The sequence below is a fragment of the Carassius gibelio genome, chromosome B6 (assembly GCF_023724105.1).
Source record: "Carassius gibelio isolate Cgi1373 ecotype wild population from Czech Republic chromosome B6, carGib1.2-hapl.c, whole genome shotgun sequence".
In the NCBI taxonomy this organism is placed as follows: Eukaryota; Metazoa; Chordata; class Actinopteri; order Cypriniformes; family Cyprinidae; genus Carassius; species Carassius gibelio.
The window spans coordinates 24995866-25012951 of record NC_068401.1 but is presented as its reverse complement, the minus strand read 5'-3'; the positions used below and the strand labels follow the sequence as shown (position 1 = coordinate 25012951).

The 17086-nt window shown below is 40.6% G+C and overlaps 2 protein-coding genes across 6 annotated transcripts in view; one reads left to right on the top strand and one right to left on the bottom strand.

Annotated features, from left to right (window-relative positions):
* LOC127960237 (myosin-10) overlaps positions 1 to 2020 on the top strand; it is a 59137-nt gene extending 57117 nt beyond the window's left edge. For all 3 annotated transcript variants that reach the window (XM_052559860.1, XM_052559861.1, XM_052559859.1), the window contains one exon: positions 184 to 2020. In XM_052559860.1, the coding sequence (XP_052415820.1) occupies positions 184 to 319 (136 nt within the window). In that variant the 3' untranslated portion in view covers positions 320 to 2020. The remainder of the gene's footprint in view (positions 1 to 183) is intronic.
* A 431-nt stretch (positions 2021 to 2451) lies between these two features.
* ubn2a (ubinuclein 2a) lies at positions 2452 to 16547 on the bottom strand. Of its 3 annotated transcripts, XM_052559862.1 has the most exons (17): positions 15892 to 16476; positions 14467 to 14583; positions 14270 to 14371; positions 13870 to 13998; positions 12743 to 12843; positions 12119 to 12635; positions 11397 to 11467; positions 11166 to 11295; positions 10464 to 10573; positions 10159 to 10269; positions 9921 to 10061; positions 9777 to 9824; positions 7345 to 7390; positions 5918 to 7228; positions 4685 to 4892; positions 4373 to 4441; positions 2452 to 3776 (listed from the first exon to the last, which is right to left on the bottom strand). In XM_052559862.1, the coding sequence occupies exons 1-17, from the start codon at positions 16183 to 16185 to the stop codon at positions 3730 to 3732; spliced, it is 3552 nt and encodes a 1183-aa protein (XP_052415822.1). In that variant the 5' UTR covers positions 16186 to 16476; the 3' UTR covers positions 2452 to 3729. The 3 variants fall into 3 exon arrangements, with proteins under 3 accessions (XP_052415822.1, XP_052415823.1, XP_052415824.1); XM_052559863.1 differs by lacking the exon at positions 4373 to 4441 and having other exon boundaries at positions 15892 to 16547; XM_052559864.1 differs by lacking the exon at positions 14270 to 14371.
* Between the last annotated feature and the right edge of the window lie 539 nt (positions 16548 to 17086).

Sequence of the window (17086 nt, the reverse complement as noted above, 5' to 3'; positions counted from 1 at the left end):
TAATCTCAGTGCTAAATAGAAGTATTTTAAAAAAGAAAAATGATGACATATAACAAAATGACTAAAGTTAAAATGAAAGCTAAAAATATAAAAAGTAAAAGATTAGTCAAATTATTTAATCCTATAATAGCATCTAGAGTGCTGGGTAATACTCTCTAATGCCTCCTTTACTGTCCTCTGCAGGCGAGGAGGACCTGTTAGCTTCTCCTCCAGCCGTTCTGGACGCAGACCGCTGCAGATGGAAGGGGAATTTTCTGACGATGACGCAGACAGCAAGGCCAGCGACCTGAACGAGAACCCCCCGGCTCAAGCGGAGTAGAGCACAGCGCCCTCCTGTGGTCACCCAGCCCCACTGCTTCCTCCTCTCCAACACCTCATCCTTCTCCTTTAGCCATGTGGGGTCCGCGGTACAGAAAGAGGACCAGTGAACTATGTAAACACACTAGTACACTAACACTTCCCCACACACACACACACACATTCAGACATAAACTACACTCAAACCTCCATTTCAACTCTGCCTTATTCTAAATTCAAGATGCTTCAAGACCGAACGTACACATGCCAATTAGTGTTTCCTGCAACTGTAGTCTACAAAATACTGCGCTCATAGAACACACTATAGAAGTGCATTTCAAATGTCAAACTTTGCTTTGTGTACATGAATATGCTCATTCATAAGAGCACGCAATGAAAGAGTTCATGATGTAAAACCATCAGCTAGCTTAGCAAACGTGACGGATTGGATCTTAGTTGTACAATAAAGTTCTCCAAATAAACACGGTCTGCAGATAGAGATGCATGTGCTGCTCATTCGCTATAAGCCAACACTAAAAGAAAAAAGTCCTGTGGCACTGGACCGGATTTGAAACGGACCAGAAAAGAAAAGGAGAAACTGTGAAAAAGCTGTTCGCTTCAGCATCTCATTAACATTTAAATACATGAAATAGTTCAAACACAAGAAATCCTGCACATTTATTAACTGGTTTATTCAACTCCAGGCCTGTTCGATCTTATTTGGGAGATTTAGCTGACAGAGGCGCTTTGTGTTTTAGGAATTTAATCGCGAATCACCTTTAACTGCACATTGTAAGAAAGCCATAAAAGGCCATTTCAACTGGAAAGGAAATGTGAAGTATTCTGGACGCAAATGCACGTTGAGATGAAGCATACATGACTTTACATATGTAATCTCTTTAGAGTTTTTTTTTTTTTGCTTCTTTTTTCCCCATATATGTGACCGTATGATGGTACTTCTCAAACCCAGCTGCTCTATTAGATACACTACAAGTGAAACCAAAAGGAAGGTTTATTGGAACTTGAAGAACGATGTTTGAAACCAGACATCAATGAGAAATCAGCGCTGAAAGCAACTGGAAATATTGAACATGTTAATTCACAGGCACGTAACTGAAGACTGAGAGTCCTAGCTGTGGACGGGATGCATTGAACACTAGTTAAGAGGATGAACGGAAAGCGTACTAACCTGTTCCACTGTTAGCATTTAATGACTGACGTGTTTCTTAAAGTGCCTTAGACACTAATTAGAAAACATCCATAAAAGAATGAAACCTATCAGTAATGAAGAAACGCTAATATGAAGGCAAAACTGGCTGAAGGCAATTTAAATAAAATGCTATGTAACCCGTTTTTGTTGTTCTTTTGTATTTTACTCTGCTATGAATCATATCCAGTATATAGGTCTCGTATCCCTTGTATTCTCATGAAGATCTGAGGGAAATCAGTGTTAATGTTGGTTTGGTATAAAGAAGCCTCTGCCTCTGGCGGCGAGGAGCAAGTGTGATTTCATTTGGTTTAAAGCTTTATCATTCATGATCTAGTTACTATTATTGCAGTTATCATTATTATTGCTATATTATCACTTCTATTATTGGACTGGCTGTTGACAACCTGGTGTTCAACTGCAAATGTCTCCTTGTTTTTCTCTTGTATACTGTAACTATTTCTAGACGACAGTCAGTTTTCTAAAGGACAAAATAAAACATCCATTGTAGAAGAAGCATGCTCTCTTCTGTTTGCTTATATTTCTTATTGAAATAAAAAGAATTGATGAGTTCATTATGCTTTAAAAGGTTAAGTAGTGGTCAACCTATGGGTTTTTATTTTAATGCAAGGTTTCGATAGAATATGAGTTTGTCTATCCAAACACATAGATTTACAGAGATGTGTACACATTGCACTATATATTATTAATAAAAAAAAAATTAATATGCATATGTTAATTTGCGTATATAAATGCATGGCTATTTTTTTATATAGCTTGCTATTATGTATTTGTCGCTCTCATTAACCCTAAACCCACACTAAATATGTATCGTATGTTCCCAAGAACGACATGAGGGTGAGTAGTTAATGACAGAATCTTCACTGTTGGGTGAACTAACCCTTTAAAAATCCCTCAGTGATGCAAGTAAAACTACTACAACCGTATCCGCCAATGTTTTTTATTGAATTAATTTTTAGAGCTTGTACTCGAAACAAAAATGACAGCATTTGAATTCCCGAATCAAGACAAAAATAATCTACCCAAGTAAGAATTTTCACGGTGAGCGCCAGTTAAAATTACGCCCACTCACTTCAACATTTTTAGAAAATAAAATAAAGCAATATAAATTTGGATTTTAAAAGTCAGTTCATCACAATATCCACAGAGACGACCAGAGACCACACATTTAAGATTGTTACACTGGGCACAGACAGACACCTGACCTGCTGCTTCTCACCTCCGAGTGAACGCTGTCATCTTTGGCGCCAATTCTCTTTTGAACACAGTCATAAGATGCAGGCGAGCAGTGCCAGACATTTTGAAATGAACAGGTAAAATGATGAAATGGAACAGAGACGTGGGAAGGAAGAATTAACGGTCCAGTGATGTAACAGGGCAAACACACAAACACAACTAACGTCAAAAGTGGAGCTCTACGCAATAGCTTACTTTGCACTGAAACATTTACAGTCCTGCATAGTTATTCAAACTTACAAACTAAGGCGTTTTATTGACAGTCTTGGGAGTTCTTGTACTTCTATTAAGCAAAACTAAACTGAAAATTCAAGTAGGCTATAATCTCATAATTTCTCTATGAAACGCTTTCACACAAGATTCATTCATCCATAAAAGAATGTTTTTTTTTTCTTTCACAAGGTCCAGTGAGATACGCAGCACCAAAGACAGCAAGACATCATACATACTGACCTCGAAAGAAAATAGATCACATAATATTAATGTATATTTTATATACATACCCATTTTATTCTATTAATACACTTAAACATCATAATATGTCCCTGTCGAAAAATTATAAATAATTTACCCATTTGTATTATTAACAGCTACTATTCTAACAGTCTTCGAAGGAAACGGTTGGACTATCCCATCCCTTTAGGAAAGAAAAGAAACACAGGAATGCACAAGTTTCCAGCCGACGTGAACTTAAATAGAAATGATGTTGCTTTGTTTCGTACTCCTCTCACTTCCTCTAGCTCTATGTCCACAGTGATTAAGGTCTTGTGTAAACATGTTGACAAACAGCAAAAATTCGAATGCACCCCGCTCTCTCCAATCGTCCAGAACACTGATCGATTAAAAGCAGAATGACGTTAACTGAAGAAGAAGGGTCAATGATGAACGAAAGCGCAGTGTGTGTTCATCCAAGCAGCTGAAAACATCCGTCGCCAGCGGTGTCCACTTCTACATTCTGGCTGTGGCGGTCAGTGGGACTTCCTCTTCGTGTCTCCCCCCTGGCTTTGGTTTGCATCTGTGGAAAATCCAGATACACTTGTGTCTCGGTGCAGTTACAAGATTTCATGAAATCTGCATTTCAAACAGTCTGTTCCAAAACCCAGCAAGCAACATGTGCCAGCGCAAAGGCGGTTTCTAAACCACAGACATGCTTTAGAAAATCCCTCGTTTGGCCTCTAGTCTAGTGTGGATACACTTGGTGTGTTCCCGCCTTTAGTTAATATTAATGGACCAGGCTTCCCTGTATAGTTGAAAGAATTAATTGAGAGTTATTTCATTACGAAAAATCTATAGGTTTTACTGCACCTGAAATACTTCCAAACTAACTGAATGAAAACCGAATTGTGAAATGGGAGTCAATCCCAGGCCTAGTAGAGTTCCTCAAGAGCATGATAACAGAGTTGCAACCCATTAAGCAGTGTTTAAATCAATCACTTGACATCACATGAGGTTTCACTTCACTTGGGACGCTCCCGGTTTATGCAGACAGACTAGGTTTGGGAACAGAGCTAATGCCACACTAATGAAACACAGAAGAAGGATTGAAACAAGCAGAGGAAGTAAAGGAATGGTCAACAGCAGCAGTGAGCTGGAGGTTTCTGCAGCGTTTACCTGAGAAAGCAAGCTGCAAGTGGGGAGGTAGAGCGACCTGAGACCCTGGCTGAAGACTCTTAAACAGATCTGGGGGACGGCAGGACAGGTGGAAAGAAAGATGGACAGAGGGAAGAGATGGAAGAGTGCACAACAATCCAGGAGCAAATGAGATGGCAGGAATGCAGCACCGAAACAGGATGCGAAGAGGAGAAAGAGGAAGTAAAATTGAAAAACAGATTAGGGAGACACGGAAAAGGACTCGGGACAAGTCACGTTACAGAAACACACTCGGCCAAACATGATACACACCGGTCATGCACACACACTCACTCTGTGCCAGGGTGTATCCTGAGTTGGTAGCGGCTGAAGCTCCCATGTTGCTGCAGCCAGGAACCCCAGGACCTGCAGGGTTGAAGTTGAGGAGCGAGGGGAACTGGAAGGGTAGAGAAACAGGCACTAGACCCCCGAGCATCCCGAAACCCAGGGGGAGGGAGGGGGCCACTGAGCCCAAGAGGTTACTTCCTGAAGCTGAAGACACCTGTGGGAGAGAGGGAAACGCTTGGGTAATGCTGAGTAATGGGGGGGGGGGGTGGGTGCATGTTAAAAAAACACATACATTTAAATGTTTGCCATCGGAGTACACAATAACAAAACTGAAACTATATTTGCAAGCAGTTTTTCACAAAAAAAGCCTGCCTTAAAAATATTACTGAACAATTCCATCATAGCTGTTTGTCAGCCGAGCGTTCACTCATTTCTACTCATTTTGAAAAGTTGCACAACTGTTAAACATAAGAAATGTTGAATAGATGAAATGTCAACATATGAAATTTTATGAATTCATATTAAATGCAATCAATTGTAATAACTTCACCTTACTGGTTTACTGTATTTTTTAACAAATAAAAGCAGCCTTGTTGACCATAAAAACACACCAGTCTTGCTGATCCCAAACTTCTGAATGTAGTTGAATAAAACATGAGTAAGGCCACCTCCGTTTGCTTCCAGGTAAACCCATGTTAATATCTTAACCATCTCATTTATGTTTTGATTCAGGTCACTGTGTTCTACTGAAAAAACACAGAATATACTGTAGAGCTCACAGTTTGACAGTGAATGTAGTGTGGAAGTTCTCTTTACTTTAAAGTCAGCTGTGAGAAGAGTTTGCACAACAAAATCATTTTCTTTAAAGAATGGCAGATAAAACACTTTGTGATGTCAAATCAATAATATTGCATCAAATACACTTTAAAAGCACATTACTAAAAACCAGAAAAAAAGTCAAAGTTTAGAGTAAAACAAAAAACAAAAAAAACACCTAAAAATAACTTCTAGCCTCTGAGTGGAAAAAAGCTCATGGGCATTGGAAAGCACATCACAAACAAAGGCAAGGTAATGATTAATGACTAATGATTCTCAGCGAACACAAATACTGATTAACTAAGTGCCTGACTACTGAAGCTACTTTGCATAAAAACAGCCAGCAATCCCATACATGTAAAGTGCTACCACTCAGACATTTCGTTTAAACAGGTCTGGAGTGGACGAGGCTGCGGGACTCACATGTGACAGATGAGAGGAGACCGGAGGAGAGGGCAGGCTCATGGCTGATGCCCGACTCGTTGTAGACTTGGCACTCTGACTAGTCCCTCCCACTGGCCTCTGCCGCTGGCTGTGATTGGCAGGGACTGCTGAAGGGGAGGGGCTACCGTCCTGGCACCCTACAGACAGGGATGAGGCCATCGGGGCGGTGCTGGTGGTGTTTGCGCCACCGGTGGATGGACTACTGGATTTGTGTCCACCTGCAAAACTGTAACTGGCCTGTCCTGACCCGGATCTGACCACTGCGGTTCCTTGTGTGGTAAACTGCGGCCTGAAGGTTGGACTCTTGGGGTTGTATTGGTGCGAGCTCGGGATCATTTGAGGTCTGGGATGGGTGAGAGAAGGAGATGAGGAGGATGACGAGGGTGAGGATGAAGGAGGAGGAGTAGGGGCAGGGGGTCGTGGTGTGAGTTTGATAACAGGAGAGCTGCTACTGTGGGAAGACTTGGTGAGCGTGGCCTGCATGGGCGTGATGAAGTTTGACTGGTTGTGTGGCATTGATAGTAGAGAGGAAGGAGAGGAAGTGGCCGGAGGAAGAGACTGCTGAGGACTCTTGGGATTCATCTGAGAGGGATGAGTGTTCAGACGAGGCTGCTGGGAAACCACGGGACCGCCACCAACAGTAGTGGATTTGTTAGCACAGTTTTTTGTTTGTCCAACAGGTGGCGGAGTCTGAACCAACTTCACTCCCATTGCCCCAAATGACCTCTGCTGCGGGGGCAAGAGGGGCGAGGCCGTAGGGGGCGGACGGGGTTTTGCAGACTGCGCCGTGCTCATTCCTGAAATACCAGCTCTGTGAGTGGGCGTTCCCAAGGGTCTCTGCACAGGCCCGCCATTCTTTAGCATCCCGAAGTTCTTGCCTCGCATGGAGGAAGAAGGAGACGAGGCGAGCGGAGAGGAGAGGGAAGGAGAGGTAGTTAGAGTGCTCATATTCGCCTTTGAGATACCAGAAGACTCTATTTTTGCTGGAAGGGTGGAATGTGACAGAGGTGAGGAGTAGTGGCTGACTCCAGAGGAGGATCTGGGGACACTGGGAGAGGAGGAGGCGGGAACGCCATTGTTTGGCGTCAGTCCCTTGGCAGCGTTACTGAGGAGAGCGAGTGCTTGGGAAATGGAGTCTAGAGAGTTAGCGGCCAGATCCTCATCCAGGGAATCCGAGAGGCAGATGAGTTCAGAGGGGGAGGAGGGCGGCCTGCATGCTGGGGCGGGTAAGGCAGGCGAGGCCGAGGTGGATCCAACACCTGGAGCGGGTCTCTGTGTCCAGCTGACGTCCTGGAGCAGATGTCAAATACAGAACCACAGTCAACAGGAGGACATAGAAAACTGATGAAATTGCACCATTTGAAAATATGGATGTCATGGTGGAAACCTGGTTCAAATTTACATACCATCATTTTGGCAGCTTTTGGGGTTGGAACGATCCTTTTCTTGCCCCTGTTAAAAAACAATTCAGCGATGACAATGACATCAGTGATCACAATGACATAATCAGTGGAATAAATAATGCATCTGTTCAGACAGTCAACATTTGCATGGCTTGAATCCAAAATATTGCACTTTTGCAATTATACTCACATGATGCCCAGATAAAACTAGTACTTGGTGATCACAAACAGGATTTATTAGAGGAACAGTTCAGAACTGGCTCTCTTTCTCTTTACTCATGCATTTGGTGGTGTTTGATTAGCAAGACGGTGAATACAAAATCTGAACGGCTGTTTGAAAACATGTAAATACTGTTTGACCTCCTTTCTTCTCTCTGATAAGCAGGTGTCACAATCACAACGTTGCACAGGGCAAAAGCACATTTCTACTTTCTGTAAGTGCCACCAACAATCATTTTTGAGCCTCTGTCTGAAGAGACAGGTCAGATTTTTGTTCCAAAAATGTATGTAGGTGTGAACAGGTCTTAAACAAGAGATTATCCACGATCGCACTGCCCTACATCAAATCTGTTCGTTTTTAGACATCTGCAAAATTAAACCTTCAGTTTTTCACCTACATAATCTACTGTCGAATCTACTTCAAGAACATTGGTTGCTCATTATCTCAAAATCCACTTCTTGATGCCTTAATCCACATGAAGAACATCAAGGAAGAGAACATACACCAAGTTTTCCCATCCACCAGACAAAGAGCAGTGGAATTTGCTTCCTTATTTTCCATGCACTGCCAGAGATCAACTTAATTAAGTTACAGTGACAGCAACCCTCGAGTCATTATATATTTTGTGTGTTAAAATGAAAATGAAGCCTATCTTAGCACCGTATTTTTGTATTATGACACTAATTACATAACAATTAAGCACATTTGGTCTCAAACTCAACATTGCCATAGAAAAGCATTAAATGAAGTTCAAGTGACTCCGTTAGGGACTAATGTTAGGTTATGCGTGCTGTCCTTTAGGTATGGGGACATGAGAGACCACTCACAATACCTATTAATATTTCAGGATGTCTGCCATCAACTGAAATTAGAAGGCCATCTATAGCAGGGGGTGCTAGAAATAGAACATCTCAAGGAAACTTTAGAAAGGGGAATGCATCACAATTTACAATACTGTTCAAGTAAACAAAAGAAAATAAATAGCATAAAAATGTAATAATGTACAATGCCATTACAAATCCTTATTTTTTTCTTTACATAAAACCAATTTTTATTAACCAGCCCAAAAAAAAAGAAAAAAGGTTCAAATATTCAGAATATCGGAATTATACATTTCCTGTATTTAGACACTTAAGTTAATAAACCATCATTAGTATGATCGCTTGCACACTCTGTTGCTAGTCTTTAGCCAAATCAGCAACTCACCAACGGTATATAATTTTAGACCCAGATATATTTGCATTCACATTAAACTCATTTTATATGCTATATAGAAACTTTGCTTTGCATATTACTTTGCTTTGCATTTTTATGCACACCTGTTAAAAATAGATTTGAGTTTAAGATGGACCCTTTGTATACGACCATGTGCAATTAATTCAGAACGCGGCAGCAAGATTAATTTTTAATGAGCCCAAAAGAATACACGTCACAATTGTTTATCAATTTGCACTGGCTTCCAATAGCTGCTCGCATAAAATTCAAGTCATTGATGTTTGCTTACAAAACTACCACTGGCTCTGCACCCATTTACCTAAATTCGTTACTTCAGACTTATGTGCCCTCTAGAAGCTTGCGTTCTGCAAGTGAACGTCGCTTGATTGTGCAATCCCAAAGAAGCACAAAGTCACTTTTACAGATTTTTAAATTAAATGTTCCCTTCTGGTGGAATGACCTCCCCAACTCGAGTTCTAAGCCATCTTCAAGAATCGGCTAAAAACCTTTCTCTTCCATCTTTATTTGACCCTCTAACTTCAATAATTCTATTCTTAAAAGAAAAAAAAAAAAAATCGAACTACCTTTCTAATCTTTTTGTATTCTTTTTTCTTTTCATTTATTATGCAATTGTATATGTATGTGTGTGTGTATGTGTAAAGACCTCTAACTAGCTTGCTCTATTCTTTTATTTTTTATTCTGTTTTCTTTTTATTTATTATATTAGTTAAAATCCCATGCTACGTGTACTGTGTTAACCTAACTGAGACTTGTTATAGCACTTATATATCATTGCTCTTTTTGATTGCTTCCACTGTCTTCATCTGTAAGTCGCTTTGGATAAAAGCGTCTGCTAAATGAATAAATGTAAAATGTAAATGTAATGTGCAAAAACTAGCCTAAAGAGACTTGACATCTTTCTCTTTTCCCCACTATGCATGCTCTATATGGTGACTGCAAACATTAGTGTAAATATATATGAAGAGGTTGATCTACTCACAGTCCAGTGAGGTGACCATGTACCGCACGACTCTCCTTAAAAAGCATCCTGAAAAAAAAACACACACAAAAAAAAAAAAAGGAATTATCTAGTTGCACGCTATTACTAGAAGAAAGTGTCGTTAGCATGCAGTCGAGCACACACCTGGTCTGCATCCAGCCTTTGGGCCAGAGTGGCTTGACTTCATTCTCCATGAAGGCTTTGAGATAGTCCTCCACAGACAGAGAGCACTGCTCCAGCTCATAACAGCTCAGCTTCACACGCACCAGGTTACACAACAGAGTCCTGGGAAAAACAACACACATGCACATATTTACACGCCAACCCTTGATTTCTTACACTGATAGTCTATTGGTGGCTCTGCTTCATTATATGTCTAAACCTGAGTTTGTCATCCCAGATGAACTTCTTCCTCGGTCCCATCACCCTCTTTCCTGGCTTCTCTTCATCATCATCCTCCGATCCGTTCTTCTCTCCATCTTCTATCTGCTGCCTGTGACACACATGCACACAGTCAATCTCATAATATATATATATATATGTGTGTGTGTGTGTGTGTGTGTGTGTGTGTGTGTGTGTGTGTGTGTGTGTGTGTGTGTGTGTGTCCACGCAGTCCATTCCACTAATCTAAACAAGCATACCATGAAAGCAGAAAGAGGCATTAAGTTGGGAAAGTTTAAGCCTTACTTAGCTGCAGCTTTTGCCATGCAGTCCATGTTATATCTGGAGATCTGCTCTGGCATCACGCTACACACGGCGAGTTTGAGCTTTAACAGAGGCGTGCGCAGACGGTCATCCTGAGCAAAGAGAAAGACGACACAAAAACATTTGAGAAATGTATGCGGTGTTGGGAAACTGATCGATCTAAATTATAGCCTGTCATAATTTAAAGTAGTTCAAATACAGACAAGTTGATCTGTTTGAAAATTGCTGCACCAAATGATAGCAGCATTTACCAGCTACATTAAAGCGCTTCAAAGTCTGCTGAAATGATTTTGCAATCAGAATCAATCATCTGGCGCAAAAACGATCATACTATCAAAAATAATAGTGATTTCTGGGTAACAACATTAAATGCTTTATGAATTATAGTCCTAAATTATAAAATTGTTATTACTATTAATTACGACTACAATCTTGACCATTGTGAAACTTAAAAATAAAGAGGACGGAATCACATTTATGTCTAAATATTAATTATTCTAGAAAAACAAAGTCCAAGTCTTAAAGTATAGCTATAAACTATTAAAGTGAATTTGTGTTATTACAATGTTATTATTAAACTGAAACATTATGCTACACTATTTAAAAAAAAATGGCACAAAATGTAGTACTTTCCGCTACATAAAAGATCCTAAAATCTCTACAGTGTATGGTATAGTCCTTCACCTGGATGTTGAGGCTGAGTTTCTTGAGCCGTTTTAGTAGCGCCTCCTTGTTGCAGGGCACAAAGGCTTCGAGGTGAGAGTACACCTCAGAACGAATGTTTGCCGGCTGCTCCTGAACCTGCAGCTCGATACTGAACGAGAAGAAAAATGATCAACGGCAAGAAACAACAGACTAGGAGGAACTACCACCAGATTTAACAGCTGAATGAGAAGACGCTGAGATCTGACTTACTCCAGCAAGATATTATTCATATCCAGAGTGAAGAATTTCTTTCTGCCTTCTTGATCAAATTGCCTCGATGCCTGAGTTCAAATAAATAAAACAAAAATCAAGTTAGGCTGGAAAATGATATTACTGTCAGAACATGAAGTCCCTGAAGTGTTTTTACATGGGAAGTGGATTTGTGGGTGTATATTTGCTCTCTTGCTCTCTCTCTGTAACTCTATAAATTTAACTTCAAAGTTGGATGTAATGCAATTTATATAACAGGTAGCTATCTCCAAAAATACTCAGTGGCCTTTATTCTTATAAATTCATCTGCTCTCACAGAACAGGCTGGAATAGATTTGAAACTACTTTCTGATGCAATATCATACATTTTATTCTTAGGTCTACTTATAACATTAGTAGAAGTCATTTCGAAGACGTCTTTGCTCATGCAGGGCTGTGAGTCTGCCCCAGCCTTCAATAGCAATCACTTAACAAATCCTGCAATGCATTGAGAGACATTCACAAAACAGACTGTGCTCAGATGTGTCTGAAGCTGATCAGATCAGACTGAAATCATTAGGGATCTTGTTAAAAATAAGCCAACATTACAGACATAGACAAGAGCTTTTTGTTCATCGTGGAATGAATATATGGGTTTTGAGCTCTTAAAGCCCCCGCTATAAATAATTAGTGTTTTTTTTTTCATGACATGACTGTGTTTAACTGACATGAGAGCAACTCACAGCTCGGAGGTCTTCTATGCGCTTGATCAAAGGGGCTGGAAGACCATCGGGGAGAGGTGGAAAAGAGAGGAGACCACCCTGCCCTCGATTCAGTCCCCCTCCTCCAATCTTGTGCCCCAACGATGTACCCAAGCCAACCTGTCCATTCTCTCTGGCTGATGGGGGCATCTGGGGCCCTGCGTCCAAAAAACTAAAATCCAGGTCACACATGAGATCTTGAAGCTCGCTTTCATTGGCCGAACTAAACAATGACATCATGGCGGGGTCAGCCGTCAGGTCGGCTAGTGAAAGGTCATTGTTGTTGGTGTTGATTTGGAGATGGGAGTTGTGCAGTAAGTTGTTGGAGTTGGGAGTGTTGGTGAGACCAGGCCCCGGATGAGACGCACTGGCGTCCAGTTTCCGCATCTCTTCCTTCTCTCGTGTGAAACGGCGGAGCATTGCAGCCAGACAGAGCGAATCCTTCATCAGTTTCTTCCTCTTCTTCTTCTCAGGGCGATGAAGGCTCAGACCAGACACTCTGCGAGCAAACATACAACGGATTAAAATGCATTCATAATGAGCCAATTCACATCAACTACACAAACAGCTTGGTAAAGAAACACTTTGAAGAAAACTAATTCTTACCCTTGTTTAGCTACTTTGTTCTTCCTGGGTTTTTTCTCCTCTATACTGGTTGCATCTTTCTTCTTCCTTCTTTTTATCAGTGGTTCCTCTCCATCTCTCATCTACAACCAGAAAGCACTTTATTAAGACAATCGTCATAAATGGAGTTTTATGAAAAACAAACTTTTAAAGGGATTGCAATTTTGCCCTTATTCACCCTCATGGTGCTTTAAACCTATACGATTTTATTAACCGTTGAAACACAAATGAGGATTTTATTTCATTGAAACGTAAAAGATTTCTGTCCTGCCACCAAAACTTAAAAAAAAAAAAAAAAATTCTATATTATAAATTATAAATTATATATATATAATTTATATTATATATATATAAAATATATATATAAGCATATGATTAAAGTGATTTAATCCAAGTCTTCTAAAGAGACACAATGACTTTACATGATAAACAGATTTATTTTAGGCTTTTATTCACATACCGCATGTGAAGGAACCACGATTGAGCTTTTGTTTACCATATTTGATGAGGTCTGAATTAAATCCCTTGATCAAAGCGATCACATGTCTTCTGTATAAAACCACTCCATTCATACGGATTTCATTTGTGTTTTAAAAGATCACCAAAAGCCTTATGGGCTTGCAACGACATTCGGATGAATTTCTTTGAAAATCTTTGAGTGAATGGTCTCTTTACCAGGTCTATATATCATTTAGGTGCCCTGTTTACACATGGTAACAGCATCCGTCTGGGGTGATCTGATCACAAGCGTTCGGTAGAGACAGAAATTATAAATAGAAGTGAAAATGGGGTTCAAACTGTTTTGTGATCTGGCCACTCAAACCACATCTGAACAAAGTGAACTGTTTTAAACTCTGAAGATTTCATTCACCTTAATCTGATTAATTTATACACATACACCCGTTTGTGGAAAGATTAAAATTAAAACATGCATTCGGGAGCAACAGTATGTCAATTCTTTCCTTTAGCACAGAAAGAGAAATCAGAGATCCTCCATTTGACAACATCAAGTGGTCAAACGAGATATCTCTAACTGACCGGATCAATCATGATGGGCATTAATAACCTGGTGTGCACAGGGTCATTTGACAAAAACAAAGTCAACTCACCCTGGATTTTTCTTCTTTGCCCCCATCCTCTCCCTCAGAATCTGAAGCAGCTCTGAACTGCAAAGTACCCGTATTAATGTAGAATCCACCGAGCTTGGTGGTCAGAGAGGCTGGAACAAGCTCATCATACTGACAGGAAGAAGACACAATGATTTACAGAAGTATTATGCTGATTGTTGTCTGCATTTCTGAGGTTATGGCAAAAAGGACTCCGCAACCACACATTTCAAATCAATCCATAAGGTAAAACTATCCATCACTGACTTCAATATGAATGGGGAAAAAAAACACCCCTCAAGTTCAGAGAGCAATGAGGCCGAGTCGGTAAACAGCATGTTAAATGCCAATCGATCATCGCCATAGTGATGTCTGTCTGTTGCCATGGCAAGTGCCCACTCACAGCTTCCGAGTTGTCTATGAAGGGGTCACTCTCATCGTAGCCGAAGCCAATGTCAATCAAATCCTGCATCCGATCTTTCCGCCTCTTTTTCCCTGCGTTACCCTGTAAGGACGTCGGTGGTAGCGGCAACGTGACCTTTGGCATTTGAGTGCCCACACATTTGAATATGCAACTTAAAATCATAGAACAACACTCACGTATTTGCTTTCAAACTTTTTGGCCAGTGCCTCGACCTCCCGACGTTCTCTCTCATCATCATTAAAGGGATCGTTGGGGTCCAGGGAAGACTTAGTATCTGGTGGATTTTTCTTGGCCTGTGAAGCGAAAAAATTAAGTAAGGCTAGCTGGGACAATTCATTTTTCCAATATGGATGGGTGGATCAGAATGAGTACAATGCATTCTCGATCAATATTATTAATAATGGAAATAATTTCCATTCAAACTTAAAAAAAAAAAAATTATATTCCACCCAAAAATTACAAGTAAAAAAGGTTTCAGAATTGCCTCTATGCCAATTTCAGTTCCCACTGACTTCTATTGTTTTTTGTTGTTGTTGTTGTTTGTCCATACAATGGAAGTAAATGGGAACTGAAAGTGCCTTAGGATTAACAACATTCTTCAGAATATTATATTTTGTTTCACAGAAGAAAGTAGGTCATACAGGTTTAAAATTACATTTTATTTTCTCATTTTGGGGTGGACTATCTCTTTTGGGTCCATTCACACTAAGGCCGAATGCTATATAGTTTTAATTAATAATCGTTAGAATTCTACAATAGTAGGGAATTCCACACCACAACTATTAAAAAAAAAATTACAAATAGGAACAATATCAATGGAATCGCTTTCAAGAACACTTTAAAGACAAAGACAGCCAATCAGAATCCAGAATTAAACCTGCAGAAAACAACTGCAACACATGCTCATAATAAACAGATCTACCTTTTATTCAGTTTGAACTGGTATTGCTTTAGACTCCATCTTCGTGTTGTGTAGCAGTAGTATTATTATCACTGATATTATTAATAGCAACCTAAAATGACACCAATGATCATGTGATATCAACATGAAGACTCCCATGAGGTGGCAACCCACTTCATGTAGAACAAAACAGCTTACAACACAGATAAATCCAGTGAGTACACATCAATTTAAATGACACTTCTAAAAAAAAAAAAAACATTTAAAAGCAAAACATTTTTTAATTAGCAAAAAGTGCGCTTTTAAGAAAACAAATCATCTGACATATGTCAAAGGCCAGGCCTACATTCATAAAAGTTACAAGAACAGCACTTAGCAGCAATTCAGCTCTGCTTTATTGATACTGTGCTCACGGGGGTCACGTACTCAACAAAGTGCTCTAAAGTTTATGAGCAAAGAGGACAGACACGCGTCATGAAAAATTAAATCTAAGTTACTTCTCACTCTATCACAGCATATGCCACACTTGTCACTCAGTAGAAGATCCCCTGAAGAGGACTTTATTTCTGGACTCCACTGCTAACAGGCTAATGCATAAGCAAACTCAGCAAAAACAAGCAAGCGGTGGATTTTCGATAACAAGTAATGGTTTAACCAGTACTCTCTCTTCACTGAAGTGATCGGGATAGTTACTCTGTACCTGTTGAGACTGGATGAGCTCGCTGTAGTTGAACTCGGCCGAGCACTGCTCGTTAGGCTCGGACAGACACAGGTTGAGGCGCACGGTCTTCCCTTTGGGCTCTTCACCGTCTCTCTTCCCGATCAAAGCCCCGCGGTCACCCGCTGCCGTCACCCCGGTCTCCATCATCTTCGTTTTGCCGTCTCTGTCAAAACTCATCTCGGCGGCTTCGTCCTCCTCCAGTCGCCGTCTCCTGCCCTCCGCGCCCGGACCGCCGGACAGGGTGACAAACTGCACTTTTCTCGGTTCGGCCATTTGGATGTTCAGTGCTCTTGGACACACACTCGCTCGCTCGCACTCAGCGGCAGGGCTCGACTTCGCCAAACAACTTGATTTAAAGAGCTTCAAGCCGGGTGGAAGCGGCGCTCGGAGGCGGTTCTGGTGCTACAGTCCCCTTCGCGCCTCACGGGGTGTGCGTGGGAAGGGATGGCCGGGTGAAGATTGATTTTGGAGGCGCAAGCATCCTCGGTCGCTTCACTCGGGGGACTCAGGAGCTCCGAACAGCCATCTTAGATGAGAGAGAGTAAATAAAAGAGCGCAGACGAGCGAACTGAGCCTGCGCACACACGGACACCGGAAACGGCATGCGTGACGGAGTGGGCGCCTTGGCCAATCAGAGGACGCCGACGGCGGCAGCGCGTCCAATCAGAGGCGGGCCTACAGGCTACAGACGCTCTAATGAGCAATTAGAGATGTTACGGTAGAAAAAAAAGGCTTCCCCTTGAAATTGAACTAATACGTAGATATGGAACTAATAGAGGAAAGTGGTTTAAGGTGTTTCCTAAAGGCGCTTATCATATGTTGAGAGGTTCTGTTGTTTTGATTTAAATAGCCCAGGAGATGTAATGGTAATGCTTGACAATAACGTTCCATTAATGCATTGATTAATATAACTAATAAACAATACATGTTACAGTTTTTATTATTATTTGTTCAAATTAATAAAAACACTATTTGTTTCCATTTTAGCTGAAGTCCTTTTAATAATACGAACAGAGACAACTTTTGATTTTAATAATGTATAAGTAAATGTCAAAATAAGATTTTCATTTTTTACTGCACTTCCTTTTAAGGTGTCATTGTTAGAGTGTAATTATACATTTAGGGAGTGTATGGAGTAATATCAATTAACTCTTACTATATGGTTAGGGTTTGG

Coding starts and splice junctions, on each gene's coding strand:
- ubn2a (XM_052559862.1), bottom strand. CDS start 16,185: ATGGCCGAACCGAGAAAAGTGCAGTTTGTCACCCTGTCCGGCGGTCCG. Junction 12,636..12,742: donor AACAAAGTAGCTAAACAAGG/GTAAGAATTAGT, acceptor GTTTGCTCGCAG/AGTGTCTGGTCTGAGCCTTC. Junction 10,062..10,158: donor ATCTGGGATGACAAACTCAG/GTTTAGACATAT, acceptor TGTTTTTCCCAG/GACTCTGTTGTGTAACCTGG.